The sequence below is a fragment of the Typopeltis vanoorti genome, chromosome 4 (genome assembly GCF_054136105.1).
Source record: "Typopeltis vanoorti isolate ZY-2024b chromosome 4, IOZ_Tvanoo_1.0, whole genome shotgun sequence".
Lineage (NCBI taxonomy): Eukaryota > Metazoa > Arthropoda > Arachnida > Uropygi > Thelyphonidae > Typopeltis > Typopeltis vanoorti.
The window spans coordinates 30,606,766-30,624,947 of NC_143552.1; the positions used below are offsets into that span (position 1 = coordinate 30,606,766).

At 37.3% G+C, this 18,182-nt stretch overlaps 1 protein-coding gene across 1 annotated transcript in view; it reads right to left on the minus strand.

The window, feature by feature from the left end:
- Positions 1-7,413, minus strand: part of LOC150107193 (small ribosomal subunit protein mS26-like) — a 41,931-nt gene extending 34,518 nt beyond the window's left edge. Inside the window, exons 1-2 of the mRNA XM_090391052.1 lie at positions 7,083-7,413; positions 4,917-5,054 (exon numbers count right to left, since the gene is read on the minus strand). Coding sequence (XP_090247178.1) covers positions 4,917-5,054; positions 7,083-7,300 — 356 coding nt within the window. The 5' untranslated portion in view covers positions 7,301-7,413. The remainder of the gene's footprint in view (positions 1-4,916; positions 5,055-7,082) is intronic.
- Positions 7,414-18,182: the final 10,769 nt, after the last annotated feature.

The window sequence follows — 18,182 nt, forward strand, 5'->3', positions numbered from 1 at the left end:
GATACAAAGGAACAAAGAACTCATGCTGGCATCCCATGACATAGAAGCTAAGTATTGTATTGGTGGAATTTCACCCCAGGAGGGTGAAATGCCACCAATACAATACAAACCTTATAACAGTGCACTCCAATACCTTCTTCTTCTTTCAACTTAATGGACAATTTAGATCTAATGCTATGATCACCGAGTTTTCCAATCAGTCTCTGTCATAAGCTAAATCTGGTGTAGTGTTCTTTCAGCTGTCTTAAGTCTCTAATCAACCACATTCATCCATCATTTACAAGGTATTCCTGTGGTCTTTTCTTGTTAGCTTTATTTGTAAGTACTTGTTTGATTAACTGGTTATCTGCTCTCCAAACATGACCAAACCACTCAATTTTCTTGCTTGTTATAAGGTGATAGGATGCTGGGTATTTGAAACAGGTTTTGTAGTTCCTCATTATGTCTTCTTCTACAGTTTAATATTTTGATTGTGGATAACGCAGTACTTTTCTTTCAAATATGATAAGTTGTCTACTATCTCCCTTCTTGTTGACCATGTTTTACAACCACAGGTTAATACTGGGTTAATATTTAAAATGAGTTTTGCTCTGAATGTTCTTGATAATATAGTTTTAAAACTTCAGGAGTCGTAAAACTGCAAAATATCCATGACTGGCCATCTCAATTCTTTCCTCTATCTCTTGATGCATATCATTGTAGCTGTTAATGTTTACTCCAGGTTAGTTAAAATTATCCACTTGATCAAAGATATAATTATCAACAACCAAGTTGAAGCAGTTTTGATAGGTTCTTGAAATGTACATATATTTAGTCTTTTCCAGTTTACAACAAGACTTATAGGCTTACTTGCCTTGACTAAATTAGATGTAGTATGGCAAATTCTTATGCCACTGCTCTGCTGAAAGCAGTCTTCTAAACTTGTCATAATCACCTGTTTTGAAGTTACACACATATCCTTTCTTAATAGAAAATTCTGCATGCCTGGCAATCTCCCAGGTCAAGACTACATGATTACTTTCTCCAAGCAGAGGCAGCATAGCTAGATTGGCTAGTGTTAAGTTCTGTGATGCAATGATCAGATACAGCACTTTTGAATTTTAATCACATATAATAGAGACAGCTGTTAATGTTGAAGTAACAAAGGTGGTTCATTTGTTTTGATGTAAAGGCTAGAAATTAGTGAAGTTTGAATTCTGATTCCAGTATTTTGATTGTAGATAACAGATAACTCAGTACTTTTCTTTCAAATGTGATAAATTTTCTACTATCTCCCTTCTTGTTGACCATGTTTCACAACCATAGCTTAATATTGGTTGAAGATAGCTTACATTGAGTTTTTCTTTCAATGTTCTTGATAATATTATAGACTTCAGGAGTTTGTAGCTGTTAATGTTTACTCCTAGATAGTTAAAATTATCCACTTGATATGTACATAAATGTACATATGTTTACTTTTATTCTTTTCCAGATTTACAACAAGACCTAAAGGCTTACTTACCTTGACTAAATTAGATATAGTGTGTATAACAACCTTATGAGAATACCCAAGGATAACAACGTCACTGGCATGAATTCATTTTTATCCATTTTTTTCACTGCTATATTGAACACGGTTAGTGAGAAAACACCTCCTTGGCAGAGTCCAGGTTTTATTTCAAAACTTGATCAATGTTCCTGGAGGAAACATACCTTGCAGAGAGTGTGGCTATTAGAAAGTCATCATATTTATGGAAGAGGGCACTAGCATCATCCTTAATAGTGGCTGTGGTACACATGTTGCTCAGATAAGTCCTTATTTTTAGTAAATATCAGAGATATTGTTAAATATAATTGGTGTTATTTTCTTTATTTTTGACTGTGTCATGTGTGTTGTTTAGTCGTGACTATTATTACATGATATTATTTCAAAAGCATTCTACATTATGCCACAGATGCATATGAGAAAAATGGTGGCCAAGACACCGATGTTGAATGATATTTATATGGCATGTGGTACAGCAGGAGGAAGAAAGAAGGAACGAGTGAATTGGGAAAGCATAAAAGTGTGAGAAACTGGGAGAAAAAGAAAGTACTGTATGGGGATTCAATGATAAGAGCAATGCTTAATGAGAAAGTGATGAAAGCATGTTTTCTAGGTGTGAAGATAAAGGATGTTAGTGAAGCTTTAAGTTTGCAGAAGAAAGAAGTTAAGGAGTTAACTGTTTTGGCAGACACAACTAATTTGAAAGGTAAGAAATATGCAATGAGAGAGAGGATATAAAAGAGTTGTTGGAAGAAGCAAAAATGAAGAGTAAGAAAGAAAAGATGGTGAGTCTGCTACCTAGATATGATAGGACAGAATTGAGAAGAATGATTGTGAACAAGAAGATTGTATGAGGAATGGTGTGCAGTTTATAGATGCACAGAATGAATTTGATGGACGAATAGACCTGTATATGCCTGATGAACTGCACTTGAATCATTTTGGTTAGATCAGATAGTGCAAAACCAGGGAACTAGAGAAATTGAGGGGGGAGCATTTAAGCACATGTCCAGCCACCCCTGAGACAAATGAGTGTGGATGCAGGAATGACTGTAAGGAGAGAGCCACCTCTGGGATAGATGAGTATGAATGCAGGAAAGATTGTGAGGAAATATCCACCTCTGGAATAGATGAGTATGAGTGCAGGCCAAGCAATTATCATGGGAGACGTTAACTATGGCAATTCAGATTGGAAGAAGGAAAAGGCACATGGCAAAACTGAATTCATACATTACTAAGGGATAATTACATGAAACAGCAAGTGATGGAGGGGACCAGGGGTGTGAGTGTGTTGGATCTGGTAATAGCATCAGAAAGATCTATCTTTGATTATAGTAGGAACTCTACCTCCAATCGGGGAAAGATACCATGTAATCTTGTTCTAGGAGGTTGCTCAACATATGGAATTTTCACTCAAGAAAGGATTTATGTCTTATGCCATGGTATAAGAAGCCACATCGAATGAATGTCATTAGTGCATGGGAAGCAGTCAGGGACTGTTCTGAGCGAGTTAGTATCAGACTGCATACCCAAAGTCAGAAGAATAAACCAAGTAGGGATTAAGTGGATGAGTAGCAACATAAAGTAGGAGCTGCAAAAAAAAGAAAAAAAAAAGCATTGTGAAAGGAATATAAATAAAAAAAGTGATCAGCATGCTCATTAGCAATATAAAGAACAAGCAAGAAGGGTAACAAGCATAGTAAGGAAGGCAAAATCAGATTTTGAGAGAAATTTAGCTAAGCAGGCCAAAGTAAATCCAGAAGAGTTTTTTCACAATGTAGCAAGTAAGAGAAAGAATGATTATTTAAAGACTACTTTACTCAATGCTGATAGTAGGAAAGTGACAGAAGCAGAAGAATAGTTCAGTTACTAAGTGATCACTTAGTAAGGGTTATATCATCCAGTGGTGACTACAGTTACTGAGGTGACAGAGACTGATGTGAGCACTGAGGTAGATGAACTAAAGGTACTCAGTATATTGAAAAATATCAGTGTGAATACAGCAGTGGACCTAGACGGTATGTCAGCTTGTGTGCTATGAGAACGTGCAAGTTAAATGGTAGTGCCTCTGATGAAGATGTTTAATCTAAGTCTAAGCTCTGGCAAGGTTCCAAAAGAGTGGAAAGAGGATAAGATAGTTCTATTACATAAAAGTGGCTCCAAGACAGAGTAGCAAATTACAGACCATTAGTATCTCTGGAGTGGTGGTTAAAGTATTGAAAAAGTTGGTTAAAAGCAAAATTCAGGAATGGGTGGATAGGAATATGATACTCTATAGACAGCAGCATGGCTTTATAAAAGCGAGGTCCTGCCTTAGTAATTTTGTTCGCATTTTATAATAAGGTGAAAAGAGAATTGGATAAAGGAAATGGCTAAGCTATGAGACTGATGGACTTTGCAGAGGCATATGACAGAATACCTCATGGAAAATTATGTCAAATGAGTGGAATCAAGGCAGAAATGAGGGTGACTCTCCAGGACTCGTACAGAGTCCTGGAGATTCTTTAATTTGTACATTAATAATATAGAGAAGATTTGAAGGGGGGACATTCAGTTGTTTGTGATGATACAAAACTAGTGATGGCAACAGTTGATAAAGGTGATGTAGATATCTTACAAGATGATTTAAATAAACTGGCAGTGTGCGCAAAGGACAATGATTGTCAATTGAATGTTGTAAAATATAAGGTAATGTACTTTGGGATGAAAAGATTACACATTTCATATCATATTGATGGTACTAGTTTACAGGAAATTTGATGAGGTTAGGGATCTGGGGGTGATGGTTAACAGAGATTTGAAATTCATAGGACATATTGCCAAATAGCTCAGATTACAGATTTGGTCACCTGTGTTTCTTGGGATATCGGATGGTGGTGGAGAGGATTCAAAGAAGAGTGACCAAGCTGCTGACAGGTCTGTGGAATGTTCTCTATGAGAACAGACTGAGGGTGTGTAGACTGCAGAGTTTAGCTGACAGACAGAGAAGAGGGGATATGATAGAAACTTGTAAGTTACTTAAGGGATGCTATGATTGACAGAAGAAATTTTTCAATAAATGGGGAGTAGGGAGAAAACAAGAGATCACACTTGGAAGCTGTCTCAGAGTGTGGTTAGTAAGGGTGTGCATAGGTTCTTTTCTTGGAGAGTGGTGAATGAGTGGAATGGATTGCCAGAGGTGGTTGTGAGTGCTCCAACAGTGAATAGGATTAAGAAGTTGTATGATAGGAATTGCATCAATGGATAGAGTGGGTCTCCCACGATGGAGCTTTTGACTCCATGGAGTGCTTATATAAATAATAATAATATTGAGAAAAAACTACAGCAATCAAAAAGTTATCTGTACAGACCAATGAATTTCAAATTCATTGATCCTAACTGTTAAACATACCTAATTTTCTTTATCCGCTCATTTTCTTTTTTGTTTTCTTCAATAAGCATTTGGTGCTCTAAGTCTTCTTGCTTTGCCTTTTCTATCATTAATTCACCTTTATCTGTAGTTTTTAAATATTCTTCATGTAAATAAATCCTATAGAATGACAATAATAATAAAAAAAAAGAAAATTCAACAATTTAACAGACCATCCTTCTCAGATTTAAAGCAATAATCACACTGATCAAAAATTACTTCACATTAATAAAAGAAACTGACAAAATTTAAAGATGTAAATATATCTTTATTAATAAACTTTTACATTTTCCTTTAACCAAGCACAGATATTTTTATTTTGCATTAATATAACACACACGCTTCTATTGTTAAACTTTTAAAAACAGCCAAAGTATAAGATGTCTCTATTTTTTAAAAAAAAAATATTCGAAAAATATCAAAATATAAAAGTGCAGAAACTTCATATAGGAGGGGTTCATGCTGGTGTTAAGTTTCTGAAGGTAACAGAGTAAAGGAAAGCAGGGGAAAAAATCATACAATAGAAGTCAATGAGATACATTCCATACATTCCTGGTCTACAAAAATCACCTTCTACTTCCAAATTACTTTTCCATATATTTTAGTCCAAGAAATTAAACAGCAAACAGTACTGCTGTTTAACTGTGGATGAAGATATTTATCTTCATCTACAACATACATGATAAAGTGAAAATTCTCACACCACCTCTGTCAGGACATACGGCATTCCCTGTAACTTTAACGCTGTGAATTTTGGTTTGCTGTTTGAATACCTGAAGAATTATATGCAGTTGGTGTCAGCAGCATGCATGCATATTAGCAGATTCCTTCTTGTCTTCTTTTTAATGACTACTTTCCTACACACAATACTAATACAAATTTTACTACTTCTTACATGTAGGAATGATATAAAAAAACAATAAAATAAATAAATAAAAATTAACTACGTCTACCTTAATCCTTGACATTTTCAAAATAATAAATTACAAAATACAACCAAAGGAATTTTGAACAATACAAAAGAAAACAGTTTCAAAATAATGCCAGCCTGGTTGGCCAAGTGGTTAGGTTATCCACTCTCCAGCCGAAAGGCTGCAGGTTCAAATCCTGGCATGGGCATGATGTTTGTGATTGTCTGTGAAAATACTAGCTGTAGATGGTGTTGCTGTAGAGAATGATAGTAGTTGTGGTTCGTTGTAGTTGGTGGATTGAGTGCTGCAGACAGAGTTGTAGAGTAGGTGCCCTCCCTCGATGAGTCTTTGGACTTCCTGGAGGTGTCACGTAATAATAAAATAATATACCAACAGTCACAAGTACATTGCATGTGCTTCAAGCACATTCCTGGCAAAAACAGCTACTTTTATCACAATTTCATTACTAATGCTGAAAATATATGCAAAATGTTAAGGTTCTCCCCTTCTTCCTAAATGGGACACTCTAGGTTTTCACATGAATTTTTAGCTTTTGGTTGGACAGTGCACCATGACCTTGTACTCATGGTCACAGCACACTATCCAGTCAAAAATGCATTTAATTTGTCACCACACAGCGTGACTATTTACGGATGAATGGTAAGGCAAGGTACAGACTGAGAGACTAAGGAAAATTAAAAAAAAAAAAGTATTTTTTAAACCTTACAAGTTAAAAATTAGGTAGCTATATGAGGACAGAATGTACCACGAAATGAAATATTTATGTAAAATAAGGTGCATGCTGCAATATGTGCTAGTAACAAATGGATCTGGCTTTTTGCTGGTGACTAATATATGAAATTCAGGTTTATACATACATTTATAAGAACATTTTCAATTGACAGTGAGTTGGGTAATCTCAGATGAGTAGCAGGGTTTATCTTCTGCAATGCAAACCACAACGAAAATCTTCACTCACATTCTTCTGTTGAAAAAAATCCTCTGTAACAGTACAGGAATATTAAACGTAGTAATGACGATTGTTATATATCTTAATTATTATTTTCGCAGCTAAGTGATCCAAAAGTAAGATCCTAACTGTACATAGGTAAGTCTACCAATAAACAGTTCTAAACAGCTACCCATTAATTCTTGAAGAACGAAAGATATGGCCATACGCATTTAGCAGTCTAATCCTACTTTCACGTTTTTTTTTTTTCCATTGCTATTTGCTTACCTAATATTTTTAATATCGTGTTTATATATGTTATGTAGCAGCCTAAGTTGTAGTTTTTCATCTTCTGGGATAGAAACCTTTTCTGGTATGCGATACAGTTTACTTGGAGCTGGAGGTAACCATCTAGGTTTTCTGGATGGTACTTTCCTAAATCGTACTGTCTGTATTACAGGGTGTGGTAAACGTTTACTACACGTGAATATTTCCCTTGCAAACATCCTGAAATTACTGCTAATTCAAATTAAGATTCACATCAATATTAATTACTATATAAAAAGACACTAAACAACAAATTTTCTTCATGATGCCACCTAGTGCAAAAAATAGTAAAACTAAATCGTTTTATTGAAAGTATATATATTTCCACAGTATTCTATATTCTGTATAGAAAAAGACACAAAATAACAATTTTTCTTCATTATGCCGCCTAGTGCTAAAAATATTAAAACTAAATCGTTATATTGAAAATATTATTATTATTATTATTTCGGGCAACTCCAAGGAGTCGACAGACTCATCGAGGGAGGCCCTAACATCATGTCAAGAACAACTATTCGACATTCACACAGTATCTATCATACCTCGCCTTGAACTCATACACGGTCATAGCTCCCAAAACAGACTGGTAGCATATTCCACTCATTCACCACTCTCCAAGTAAAAAACCTAGCTCTAACACCCCTGCTAACCACATTCTTGCCCAGCTTCCATGTATGGCCCTTAGTCCTCCCACCACCACCAGTCCTATTCTCAAAAATATCTTCTGGATTGATCTTATAGAAACCCTTCAGTAATTTGAATGTCTCAATCATATCACCCCTTTTCCACCTATCAACCAATTTTTGCAACCCACAAATCTTCAACCTGTTCTCATAAGGTTCATTCCACAGACCTGTTATCATTTTGGTCACTCGTCTCTGGATCCTCTTCACCTTCGCATCAAGAAAAAACCCTGGCACCCATATCTAGGCACAGTAGTCTAGATGGGGTCTTATCAAGGCTCGATATAGCAGAAAATTAACTTGTTTGTCTCTGTTTGTTAAAGTATTTTTCAGCAACCAAGTGATTTGATCAGCTGATTTAGCCACTTTTGCAATGTGCCCCTAAACTTCAACTCCCTGTCCACCAACACTCCCAAATCCCTGGCCTCATCAATCTTCTAGAGTACGGTTCCAACAATGTGATATAATCTTTTCACTCCAAAATGCATAACCTTACACTTTGCCACATTAAATTGACATCCATTTTCCCTAGCCCAGTCCTCCAAACATTACAAATCATCCTGCAAAATTTTGACATCCTGTGCATTCACAATTGCTCTACCCAACTTTGCATCATCAACAAACAAGTGAACACTTCCTCTCAGATCCTTTCCTATATCGTTAATGAACAAATTGAAAAGTAGTGGTCCAAGAATAGAAACCTGTGGCACACCACTAGTCACATGCCATCTTTTGGACTCCACTCCTGAATAAACCACTCTCTGGTATCTCTCCATCAACCACCCTCCTATCCATCTCACCAACCCTATATCCATCCCCATCTGCTCCAGTTTACTGATTAGAGTTCCATGTGGTATCCTCAAAGACCTTGGCAAGGTCCAGCAGAATCGCTGTAAATCCATTACCCTTATCCAGTTCAGCCGTCACTGTGTTATAAAACGTGACCAAATTACTGAGCCATGATCTACCCTTCACAAAACCACGTTGTCCCCCATCCCATTTTCATCTATCCAATCCTGTATTCTTCTCTTGACTAATTTCTCCAAGACCTTGACAACGATTCCTGATATGCTAATCGGTCGGTAATTTGCAACAGCAGTCTTGGAACCTCCTTCATGCAGTGGAACTATTTTACCCTCTTTCCACCCCCTCGGGACTAACCCAGACCCGAGACTCAAATTAAACAAAATTGTCAAGGGTACTGACAATTCTTTAGACGCTTCACGTACGACACGAGCTGGTATACCATCATCCACAGATGTATTGACATTGCGGTGTTGCAATAACCTCCACTTCATTCACCACAATTCCCGTATAATTTATTGGTTCCTTTATATCGAGCACTTTGCAAGATATATTCTTGCAAAGTGCTCGCTCCGTAATTCAACTATATCAACTGATTCGGTTACCTTCCTACCATCTGCATTCTTTAAAATCATTCTGCCATATACATTTTTTCTTTTACTTGCAACATATTGAAAAAACTGTTTAGGATTGTCTTTAGCCTGCATGGCCAATGTTCTTTCGTAATCCTTTTTTGCTTTTCTTACCACACTCGTTACCCTTCTGGCCTGGGCTTTATATCGTTCTCCATAGTTGTTTATTTTTTTTTTGCAACTCAAGCTTAATGGTGTTATTCATCCATTTAACCCCTACTTGATTTATTATTGGGACTCTATGTACACAGTCGGCCATTGCCTCATGCAAACACTTCCTAACCGCCTCCCATGCACTATCAACATCTAGCCCTTGCAGTTTTACATGCCATGGCACTAAACCAATCAAACTCCTAATCTTGTCGTACTTGCCAGCCCGATAATTCCATATGTACCCTGTCTTAATTGTAAATTCCACACCTTTAGCCACCTCCCAAACTCATGACCTTATGATCACTCTCACCAATTGATGGCAACATGGTCATGTTCGTTACAGCCAAATTCCCAGATGCAATTACCAGGTCAAGCACTCTCTGATCCCTAGTATTTTCCATTACATGCTGTCGCAGTTAGTTATCCCTTAATAACCGCATAAAATCCAATTCCTTCCTCCCATGTGTCCTCTCCTCCTTCCAATTAATGTTACGATAATTGAAATCACCGATAATAATTACTCTCCTTCCACTCATTTCTTCTATTTGCTTATGCATACTATCAGATTATGGATGTTTGGAGTGAGTTTGAGGGATGAACTTACTTATACAAGAAGGGTGGTTTGCATCTGATTTGGTTTGGTGTTCAGAGTCGAATGACTGGATGCGTAGGTTATGCAAGAGGAGTAATGTGGAGTTTGTAGATGTTTTGAGTGAGTTTAAGTCGAAATGACTCATGCAAGAATGGTGGTTTGCATCTGAATGGATTTACTGTTCAGGTCTGGAAAAAGTGTTGTTGAATGATGTGAGAGTGGATGTGCAAAATCAGGTAAACTAGAGTTTTTAGGGAGATAGAAACTGTTGGGTGGATATGCAAACATCAGTGTGAGAATGTATATAATATATCTAAGTTAGTATCACTAGTAACAAATCAGAATATGATAGTTGGTATAAAGCGTAAGAATAGCGATGGACCTAACCCTAAGGGGATTTTGAACTTTTTGTACACGGATGCCAGGAGCATTTGAAACACAGGAACATTTGAAACTATCACAGGAGAAATGTGATAATTCGTTCTGGTTAAAAGTTTTTGGAATTAGTGAGACATGGCTGACAGAAGATAATATAGTTAGCAGGATAGAATGTGAAGGGTATAGTGGGTTAAGGGAGGATAGAGAGAAAAGAATGGGAAGGAGGAGGAGTGTTGTTGATGATAGCCAATAAACTGTAACCAACGAGAGTAGAAGTTCAACTGCAGGCAGTGAAAATAGCACATTTGAGGCTATCTGGTGTGAGATAGAGGCCAGCAGAACAAAATGTACAGTTGGATGCTGCTATAGACTAGGAGATGGAAAAGATAATTGAAATAGTATGCAAATAGACTCCATGATAATTATTATGGGATATTTCAACTATGGAAACATAGACTGGAAGGATGAGAGGATATCTGGGAGGAAGGAAATTAAATTCATGCAGTTACTAAGGAATAATTACCTGAAAGAGCACGATGGAATATAATAGTGGTTTGAGGATACTCGATCTAGCACTTGCATCTGAGAATTTGTCTGTAACGAATATCACCACGTTGCCGCCAATTAGAGAGACTGAGCATTTGGTCTTTAGCTGGGAGGTGGCTAAATGTGTGGACTTATCAGTTAAGAAGGGGTATATGTGGTAATACAGGGCTGGTAAGTATGACAAGCGTAAAAATTTGCTTGTTTAGTGCCATGGCATGTGAATCTGCAAAGGTTGGATGTCGATAGTGCATGGGAAGTGGTAAAGGAGTGTTTGAGGTAATGAATGACAAACTGTATCTAGAGGCAGGAGAGTAAATCATCATTAAGCTGGAGCTACAAAAAGAAAAAGAAAAAAGATTGTGGAGGGAATTCAAGGAGAAAGGTCACTAGCAAGCACATGAGCAGTACAAAGCACAAGCCAGAAGGGTAGGCAATGTGGTAAATAAGGCAAAAAGCAGAGTACGAAAGGAAATTAACAATGCAAGCTAAAGAAAATCCCAAACAGTCCCTTCGCGATGCTGAAAATAAAACAAAAAATTTTTATGGCAGAATGATTTTAATGAATGCCGATGGTAGGAAGGTAACTGAATCAGCCGAAATAGTAGAATTACTAAGTGAACATTTTGCAAGAGTATATCATCCGGGTGGAGATTTTCAGTAACGAAAGGGGCAACGGCTTATATGGGCACTGAGTTAACTGAAATGGAGGTACGTAGCATATTACAGAACTTTAATTTGAATAGGGCTATGGGATTGGATGGTATACTAGCTCGAGTTTTATGTGAAGTTGCTAGGGAATTGTCAATTCCCTTGACTACATCTTTAATCTAAGTATCACTTCAATATTAGTCCCAAGGGGTGGAAAGAGGAAAATGTTCCAAGACGTAGCAATTATCGACCGATCAGGGTATCAGAAGATTTTGTCAAAGTATTGGAGAAGTTGGTCAAGAGCAAAATACAGGAATGGATAGATGAAAATGGAAAACTTTATGTGGCAGATTGGTTTTGTGAAGGGTAGGTCATGCCACAGTAACTTGCTCAACTTTTATAATATAGTGACAGCTGAGTTGGATAAAGGTTTACAGTGATACTACTGGACTTTGCAAACGCGACTGACAGGATACGACATGGAATTCTTATCAGTAAACAGCAGCACATGGGAATGGATATAGGGTTCGTGAGATGGAAAAGAAGGTGGTGGATGGAGAGATATCGGAGTCGTTTATTCATGAATTCACTCCAGACGAAGACCTGTGAGTAGTGGCTTGCAGCAGGATCCTGTTGGTACACCGTCATTGTTTATTTTGTACATTAACGATATAGGAAAGGATCCGGGAGGAACTGCTCAGTTGTTTGCACATGATGCAAACTTCGGTAGAGCAATAGTTAATATAGATGATGCTAAAATTTTTCAGGAAGATTTGGATAGATTTGCAGTCTGGGAAAAGAGAACGGATGTCAGTTTAATGTGGAAAAGTGTAAGGGTACTCATTTTGGAGGGAAAATATGACCGTTTTTATGTCACACTGATGGAATTGTATTCCAGGAAATTGACAAAATCAGAGATTTAGCAGTTTTAGTGGACAGGAAATTAAAGTATAGGGGAGCAAATAGCAAAAATGGGTAAAACAACTTATCAGATTACTTGGTTACTGAAGAATACTGGACGAACAGAGACAAGCAGGTTATTATTCCTGTTTATCGTGTCTTGATAAGACCCTATCTTGATTACTGCATGCATATTCGAATGCCAGTGTTTCTTGGGGATGAGAAAGAGGGGGAGAGGATCCAGAAGTGAGTGATCAAGAAAGATGTTAGCAGATCGATGGAATGAACCTTGCGAGAACAGATTGGAGATTTCTGGGTTACTGAAACAGGTTGATAGGCCGAGAAGAGGTGATGTGATTAAGGCACAAATTAATGGAGGGTTTTTACAAGATTGATTCAGAGGAAATTTTTCAGAACAGGTCTAGCGGTGGGAGAACTAGGGACCATCCTTAGAAAATGAGTAAGAGCGTAGTTAACAAGGGTGTTATCAGAAGGTTTTTTGTTTGGAGAGTGGTGAATGATTGGAATAGGTTGCCAGAGTCTGTTGTGTGTGTGTGTCATAACTGTGAATGAGTTCAATGAAATGTATCATAAATACTGCGCAAATGTTGGCTAGTGCTTGAATTTTTTGCCTTCTTCGATACGTCTATGGACTCCTTGGAGTATCCCGTAATAATTATAATAACAGTGAGTGTGCTGCCTCATTTTGATAACTAGCAAGTAAATAGAAGGGAAGTAATAATTAATGATATTATGGCAAAAATGTGTGGAAAAACAGGTCTAGAATGTGTTGATGTTTGGAGTGTGTTTGATGGTAAAAGGGAGTTGTATGCAAGAGATGGGTTGCATGTGAACATGGAATGTCATAATCGTTTGAAGCGGTTGCTATTTTCTGGCAAGTTGAAGAATTTGAGCAAGGAAACTGGAACCGATAAGGTTGAGAGTAGGAGGGAGAAGCTCGTGTAGAGAATATATGTTTTGTTGATCCTTTAACGTGGCATAATTTGGAAAACAGAAGATATTAAGATCGGAATTGTTCTAATGTGAATACTGAAACTACTAGAATGTATCGTTATAAGTTGTGAAGGTGGTATGAGAACACACACATTCTAAGAGATAATTACTTGAAACAGCATATAATTGAACGGACTTGTGGTGTGAGAGTATTGGATCTGGTCATATGCAGTGTAGCTAGAGCTTTTGCCGCCCGGGGCGGTCCCTGAGTTTGCTGCCAAGAAATATAACATTCTAAAATGTTATATTTCTTGCTTTTCTGTTAGCAAAATCATCGATGACATTGGCGAAGTCTATTTCATAGTAATGTTGGTAATTCTGAATCAATTTTATTTAGTAAAACTCCTCTCACAACTAGCAACACTTACAGCAATCCTGAGGAAAATTCGTAGTAGTATTACAATATATGGAACTGAGTTCTCGAGACTGTATTTTAGAATTAACTGTAAAAGTTCAAAAAGGTTCAAAGTGCCGCCCGGGGCGGAGCTCCCCCTCCGCACCCCCCAGCTACGTAACTGGTCATATGTTCAGAAGATCTGTGCATAAGTGAAGTGTGCACGTTACCTCAGATTGGTGAAAGTAAACATGCAGAACTGGCATGGGAGGTTGCAAAATTTGTGGATTTTTCTCTTAAGAAAAATTCCCAAACCTCCTGTTGCATAAAAAACTGCAGGGGAAAGATGTTAGCAGTGCATGGGATATAATCAGCGGGTATCTGAGTGAAGCCATATCGGAATGTATTCTCATGATCAGAAAGATAAATAAGGTAGGTGTTAGCTATGATCTACAAAAAAGAGAATGTTGTAGAGAATTTACGAGGAGAAAGGTGATCAGTATACTCACGAGCAGTGGTGGGATTCATCCGGTTCGGCAGAACGTATACCTAATTTTTGTTGAGTTCGGCGAGCCAGTTGTTAAAATGGCACTTGTAATCAGGTTTCTCTTTAAGGTGGGCGCCTTGGCAGCAGCCCAATGGGGAAATCACAAATTTACATTCCTTTCTCCTTTTTACGCTTAGAAATACGCTGCGCAACAGCGTATTTTAAGGGCCCATAGTAGTGTTCATTCCGTCGATAGGTGAAAAAAATTAGACGGAACTATTCTTGTAATATTTATTTATTCATTTGTCTCCGTAGCGCAATTGGAATAAGGACGGTACGTTGCCCTTCGATTGGAAAAAGGCCTAAGTTCGATTCTCGTCATGACGGGCGTTTCATCTCGTCTTTATATGGGCGTTTTCAATCGAAGGTGAGTTAGCCGATCTCATACGGGGGTAGGAGGGTTTTTTTCCCCGGAAACGCTGTTTTTTCATCCCGCATACAGACAAATCAGCCTTTCAAAACACACGCAATTTACAGACAAAAAATACTAGCTGTGGTGATGGTAGTGGCCAGTAGATGGCGCTGATGTTGATGATTGGTAGTAGAGGTTCGGTGTAGTGGGAGAGATGGCGAGATGTACAATAGGTGTCCTCCCACGATGAGTCTTCGGACTCCTTGGAGGTGTCACGATTAATAATAATAATAATAATAAGCGCCATCTACTGGCCACTACCATCACCACAGCTAGTATTTTTTGTCTGTAAATTGCGTGTGTTTTGAAAGGCTGATTTGTTTGTAATATATTAAAATAAAACATGTTTTATGAATAAATTTCATAAAACTCGTTATACCTTTGATGAAATGCTACATTTTTATTCATTCGCGTTTGTGACTTCAGTAAACAAACATATAATGTAAAGAGAAAAAGTGCCAAACAAACAGAGGGGGGTGACACGCTGCCATTTGTTTCAGCTTTGTATTATGCCCAAAATTCACACGTGATATTATAAGTGCGCTGGTGTTCCCTGATCGGTAAAACCAATAGGAAGCTCCGAAACTAGGACACAATCAACCAATAGAAATATAGATTTCAACGGTTATCTTATCGCCCATTTCGGAATCCATGGAAAAACTTGGTATCCTGGAAAATCTATCGCATTTAATCTGCATCACCTATGCCATTTATTAATTAAGCAAGAAATTTTCGTTTAGTATCCATAAAAGGAAGAAATGTATGTTCTGACTGATGTTTATGAATAGTATAAGAACAGTGCTTTATTTATAAAAGTTTATGATATGACCACACGTAGAGAACCAGTAAAAATATGCAAATATATAAGCACATCTCCGCTCCTGCTCTATACTATATTAAAATAAAACATGTTTTAATTTTTTTAGAGCAGCCTTAAAAGGATGAAAAGGCAACAAAATTTGACAGATTTTTTCAATAAGAAACTAAAATTGGAATCTGTTGAATCAGAATTGGCCTTGGATGGTACAAAACATCACAAGCACAACCACTCCAACTTGAAGAAAGCAGCACGTCAATTATGAAAATAAAAAATGATAACAATTCCAAAATTGAAAATAATCTTCCTGAATGCTGGACAGTGCAACAATATAACAATTTTAAAGAAAAATATGACGGACTGGTAATTTCTAACAAAAAGTTAGGTTGCGATTATTGTGTAAAAATATGACTTCATAAAAGAGAAAAGTGTTCATGTGTCAAAAGAATGGAAATGTTTTCAGATTGAGGCATCAGGGAAAAATAAAGAGATACAACAAGCTTCTCTAAGAAAAAAAAAATGAAAGAACATCGAAGGTGAGTTAGCCGATCTCATACGGAGGTAGCAGGGTTTTTTCTTCCGGAAACTCGGGTTTTCGTTCCGCATACAGAAAAATCGGCCCTTCAGAACACACGCATTACAGTAGAGGTTCAGTGTAGTGGTGGAGATGGAGAGTTGTACAATAGGTGCCCTCCCGTGATGAGTCTTCAGACTCCTTGGAGGTGTCATGAGTAATAATAATAATAATAATAATAATAATATTTTCCATCAAAAGCTCATAACATTTGTAAAGAGAACTTAAAACAATGTGAGCAAGATTCCATAACAAAAGTAATAGATACGATGAATGAAATATATTTAAGTACTACTTGTAGAGAGCCTGTGTAGCTCAGTGGATGTGGCATTTGCACACCACGGCGCTCGAAAGCACAAAGGAAGACTTTGTTTCGAATCTAGTCGTCTACTAGAGGAAATTTTTCCAAGCCTTTTTCAGACCGGTTCCCGAGTTAATCGATCTCTGGCAGGGGCAAGCGGGGTTTTTCGTCCCGTAAACTCAAGAAAATCGACTGTAGAACCCACATTATTTCAGACATTAAATATATTGTGTTAGGGACCACGAAATGGCGGCACTTGTTGAGCCGTCTCTCTTCACTGTGTGCCACTTAATTAGTGATAGCCTTGGGCTAGCTAGCTTTGATTGGCTGCCAGTGGAGATTGAACTGCACACTCAGTCTCCAAAAGTTAGATAGGGCTAAATGGCCTCGCCTACTTCCTATACGGGAATAAGAAGGCGTTAGCTGATTTTTATTTTTTTTTTTTTGATTTACTTGTAGAGTATTTAATACAGTTTACAGCCTGAGAAAAAGATGTAAACCGTTTTCAGACATACAAGATGACATAGAAGTGCACATTTAAAATGGATTACATATGGGAATAGGATTACATTTTTGTAAAGGAGAAATGGTATAACTGCTGTGAAAGTAGTTGATTTCACTGCAAAGGAAATTAAAAATGAAATATTTAATAAAATTATTGAAAATAATCTGAAAATATGTTTGATTATTGACGATGCTTCAACGGTATCCTGTAAACCAGTTATTATAATTTTCTTAAAAGTTGAAGATTCATTTACATCACCAACAATTTTCGTTGAACTAGTTGAATTAAAAAAAAACAAGATGCAGAGACAATATATTCTTCAGTTATGGAAAATTTAAATAATGTTGGGCTTACTAAGAACTACTTAGAAAAAAATTAATAGGATTTTGCTCCGATGGTGCCAGCGTTATGCTTGGGAGAAAATCTGGAGTGAGCACTAGGATTGCAAAATAGTTTCCAAACATAATAATATGGCATTGTTTAAACTATCGCCTCCATCTTGTTTTAGATGATTCCATAAAGGAAATAAAGCAAGTAAATCATTTTAAAATATTATTATGATACAGCTATATTGCCTGCTTCAGTTTAGGAGTGCCCCTGTTTAAATGTCATTGGCTATTTACTCATGGGTTCTTAGGGCATTATGAGTGTAGATGTACTAAAAAGTATATGTAGCTTAAGGAATAAAAATTGCACATACCTTTTTCTGGGTGTTGTGGCTTTTCCTCTGTCTGCGATGTCGAGAACTGCAGAGTGTGTGTGTGGTGTTGGGGGGGGGGGTAGGCAGTTTGGTAGAATAAGTTAGAAAAACCCGGGTTTTTTTCGTAATATATAGAAACATATACTTTTATATAGGGTGGGGAAAAAGTGAAAGGGTTAGTTTTTTAAAATAAGGAGGGGGAAGGGGAAAGGTGGTTGACGGGGTGTGGACCGTTTCGACTATTGGATCCACACCCCGTCAACCACCTTTCCCCTTCCCCCTCCTTATTTTAAAAAACTAACCCCCTTTCACTTTTTCCCCACCCTATATAAAAGTATATGTTTCTATATATTACGAAAAAAACCCGGGTTTTTCTAACTTATTCTACCAAACTGCCTACCCCCCCCCCAACACCACACACACACACTCTGCAGTTCTCGACATCGCAGACAGAGGAAAAGCCACAACACCCAGAAAAAGGTATGTGCAATTTTTATTCCTTAAGCTACATATACTTTTTA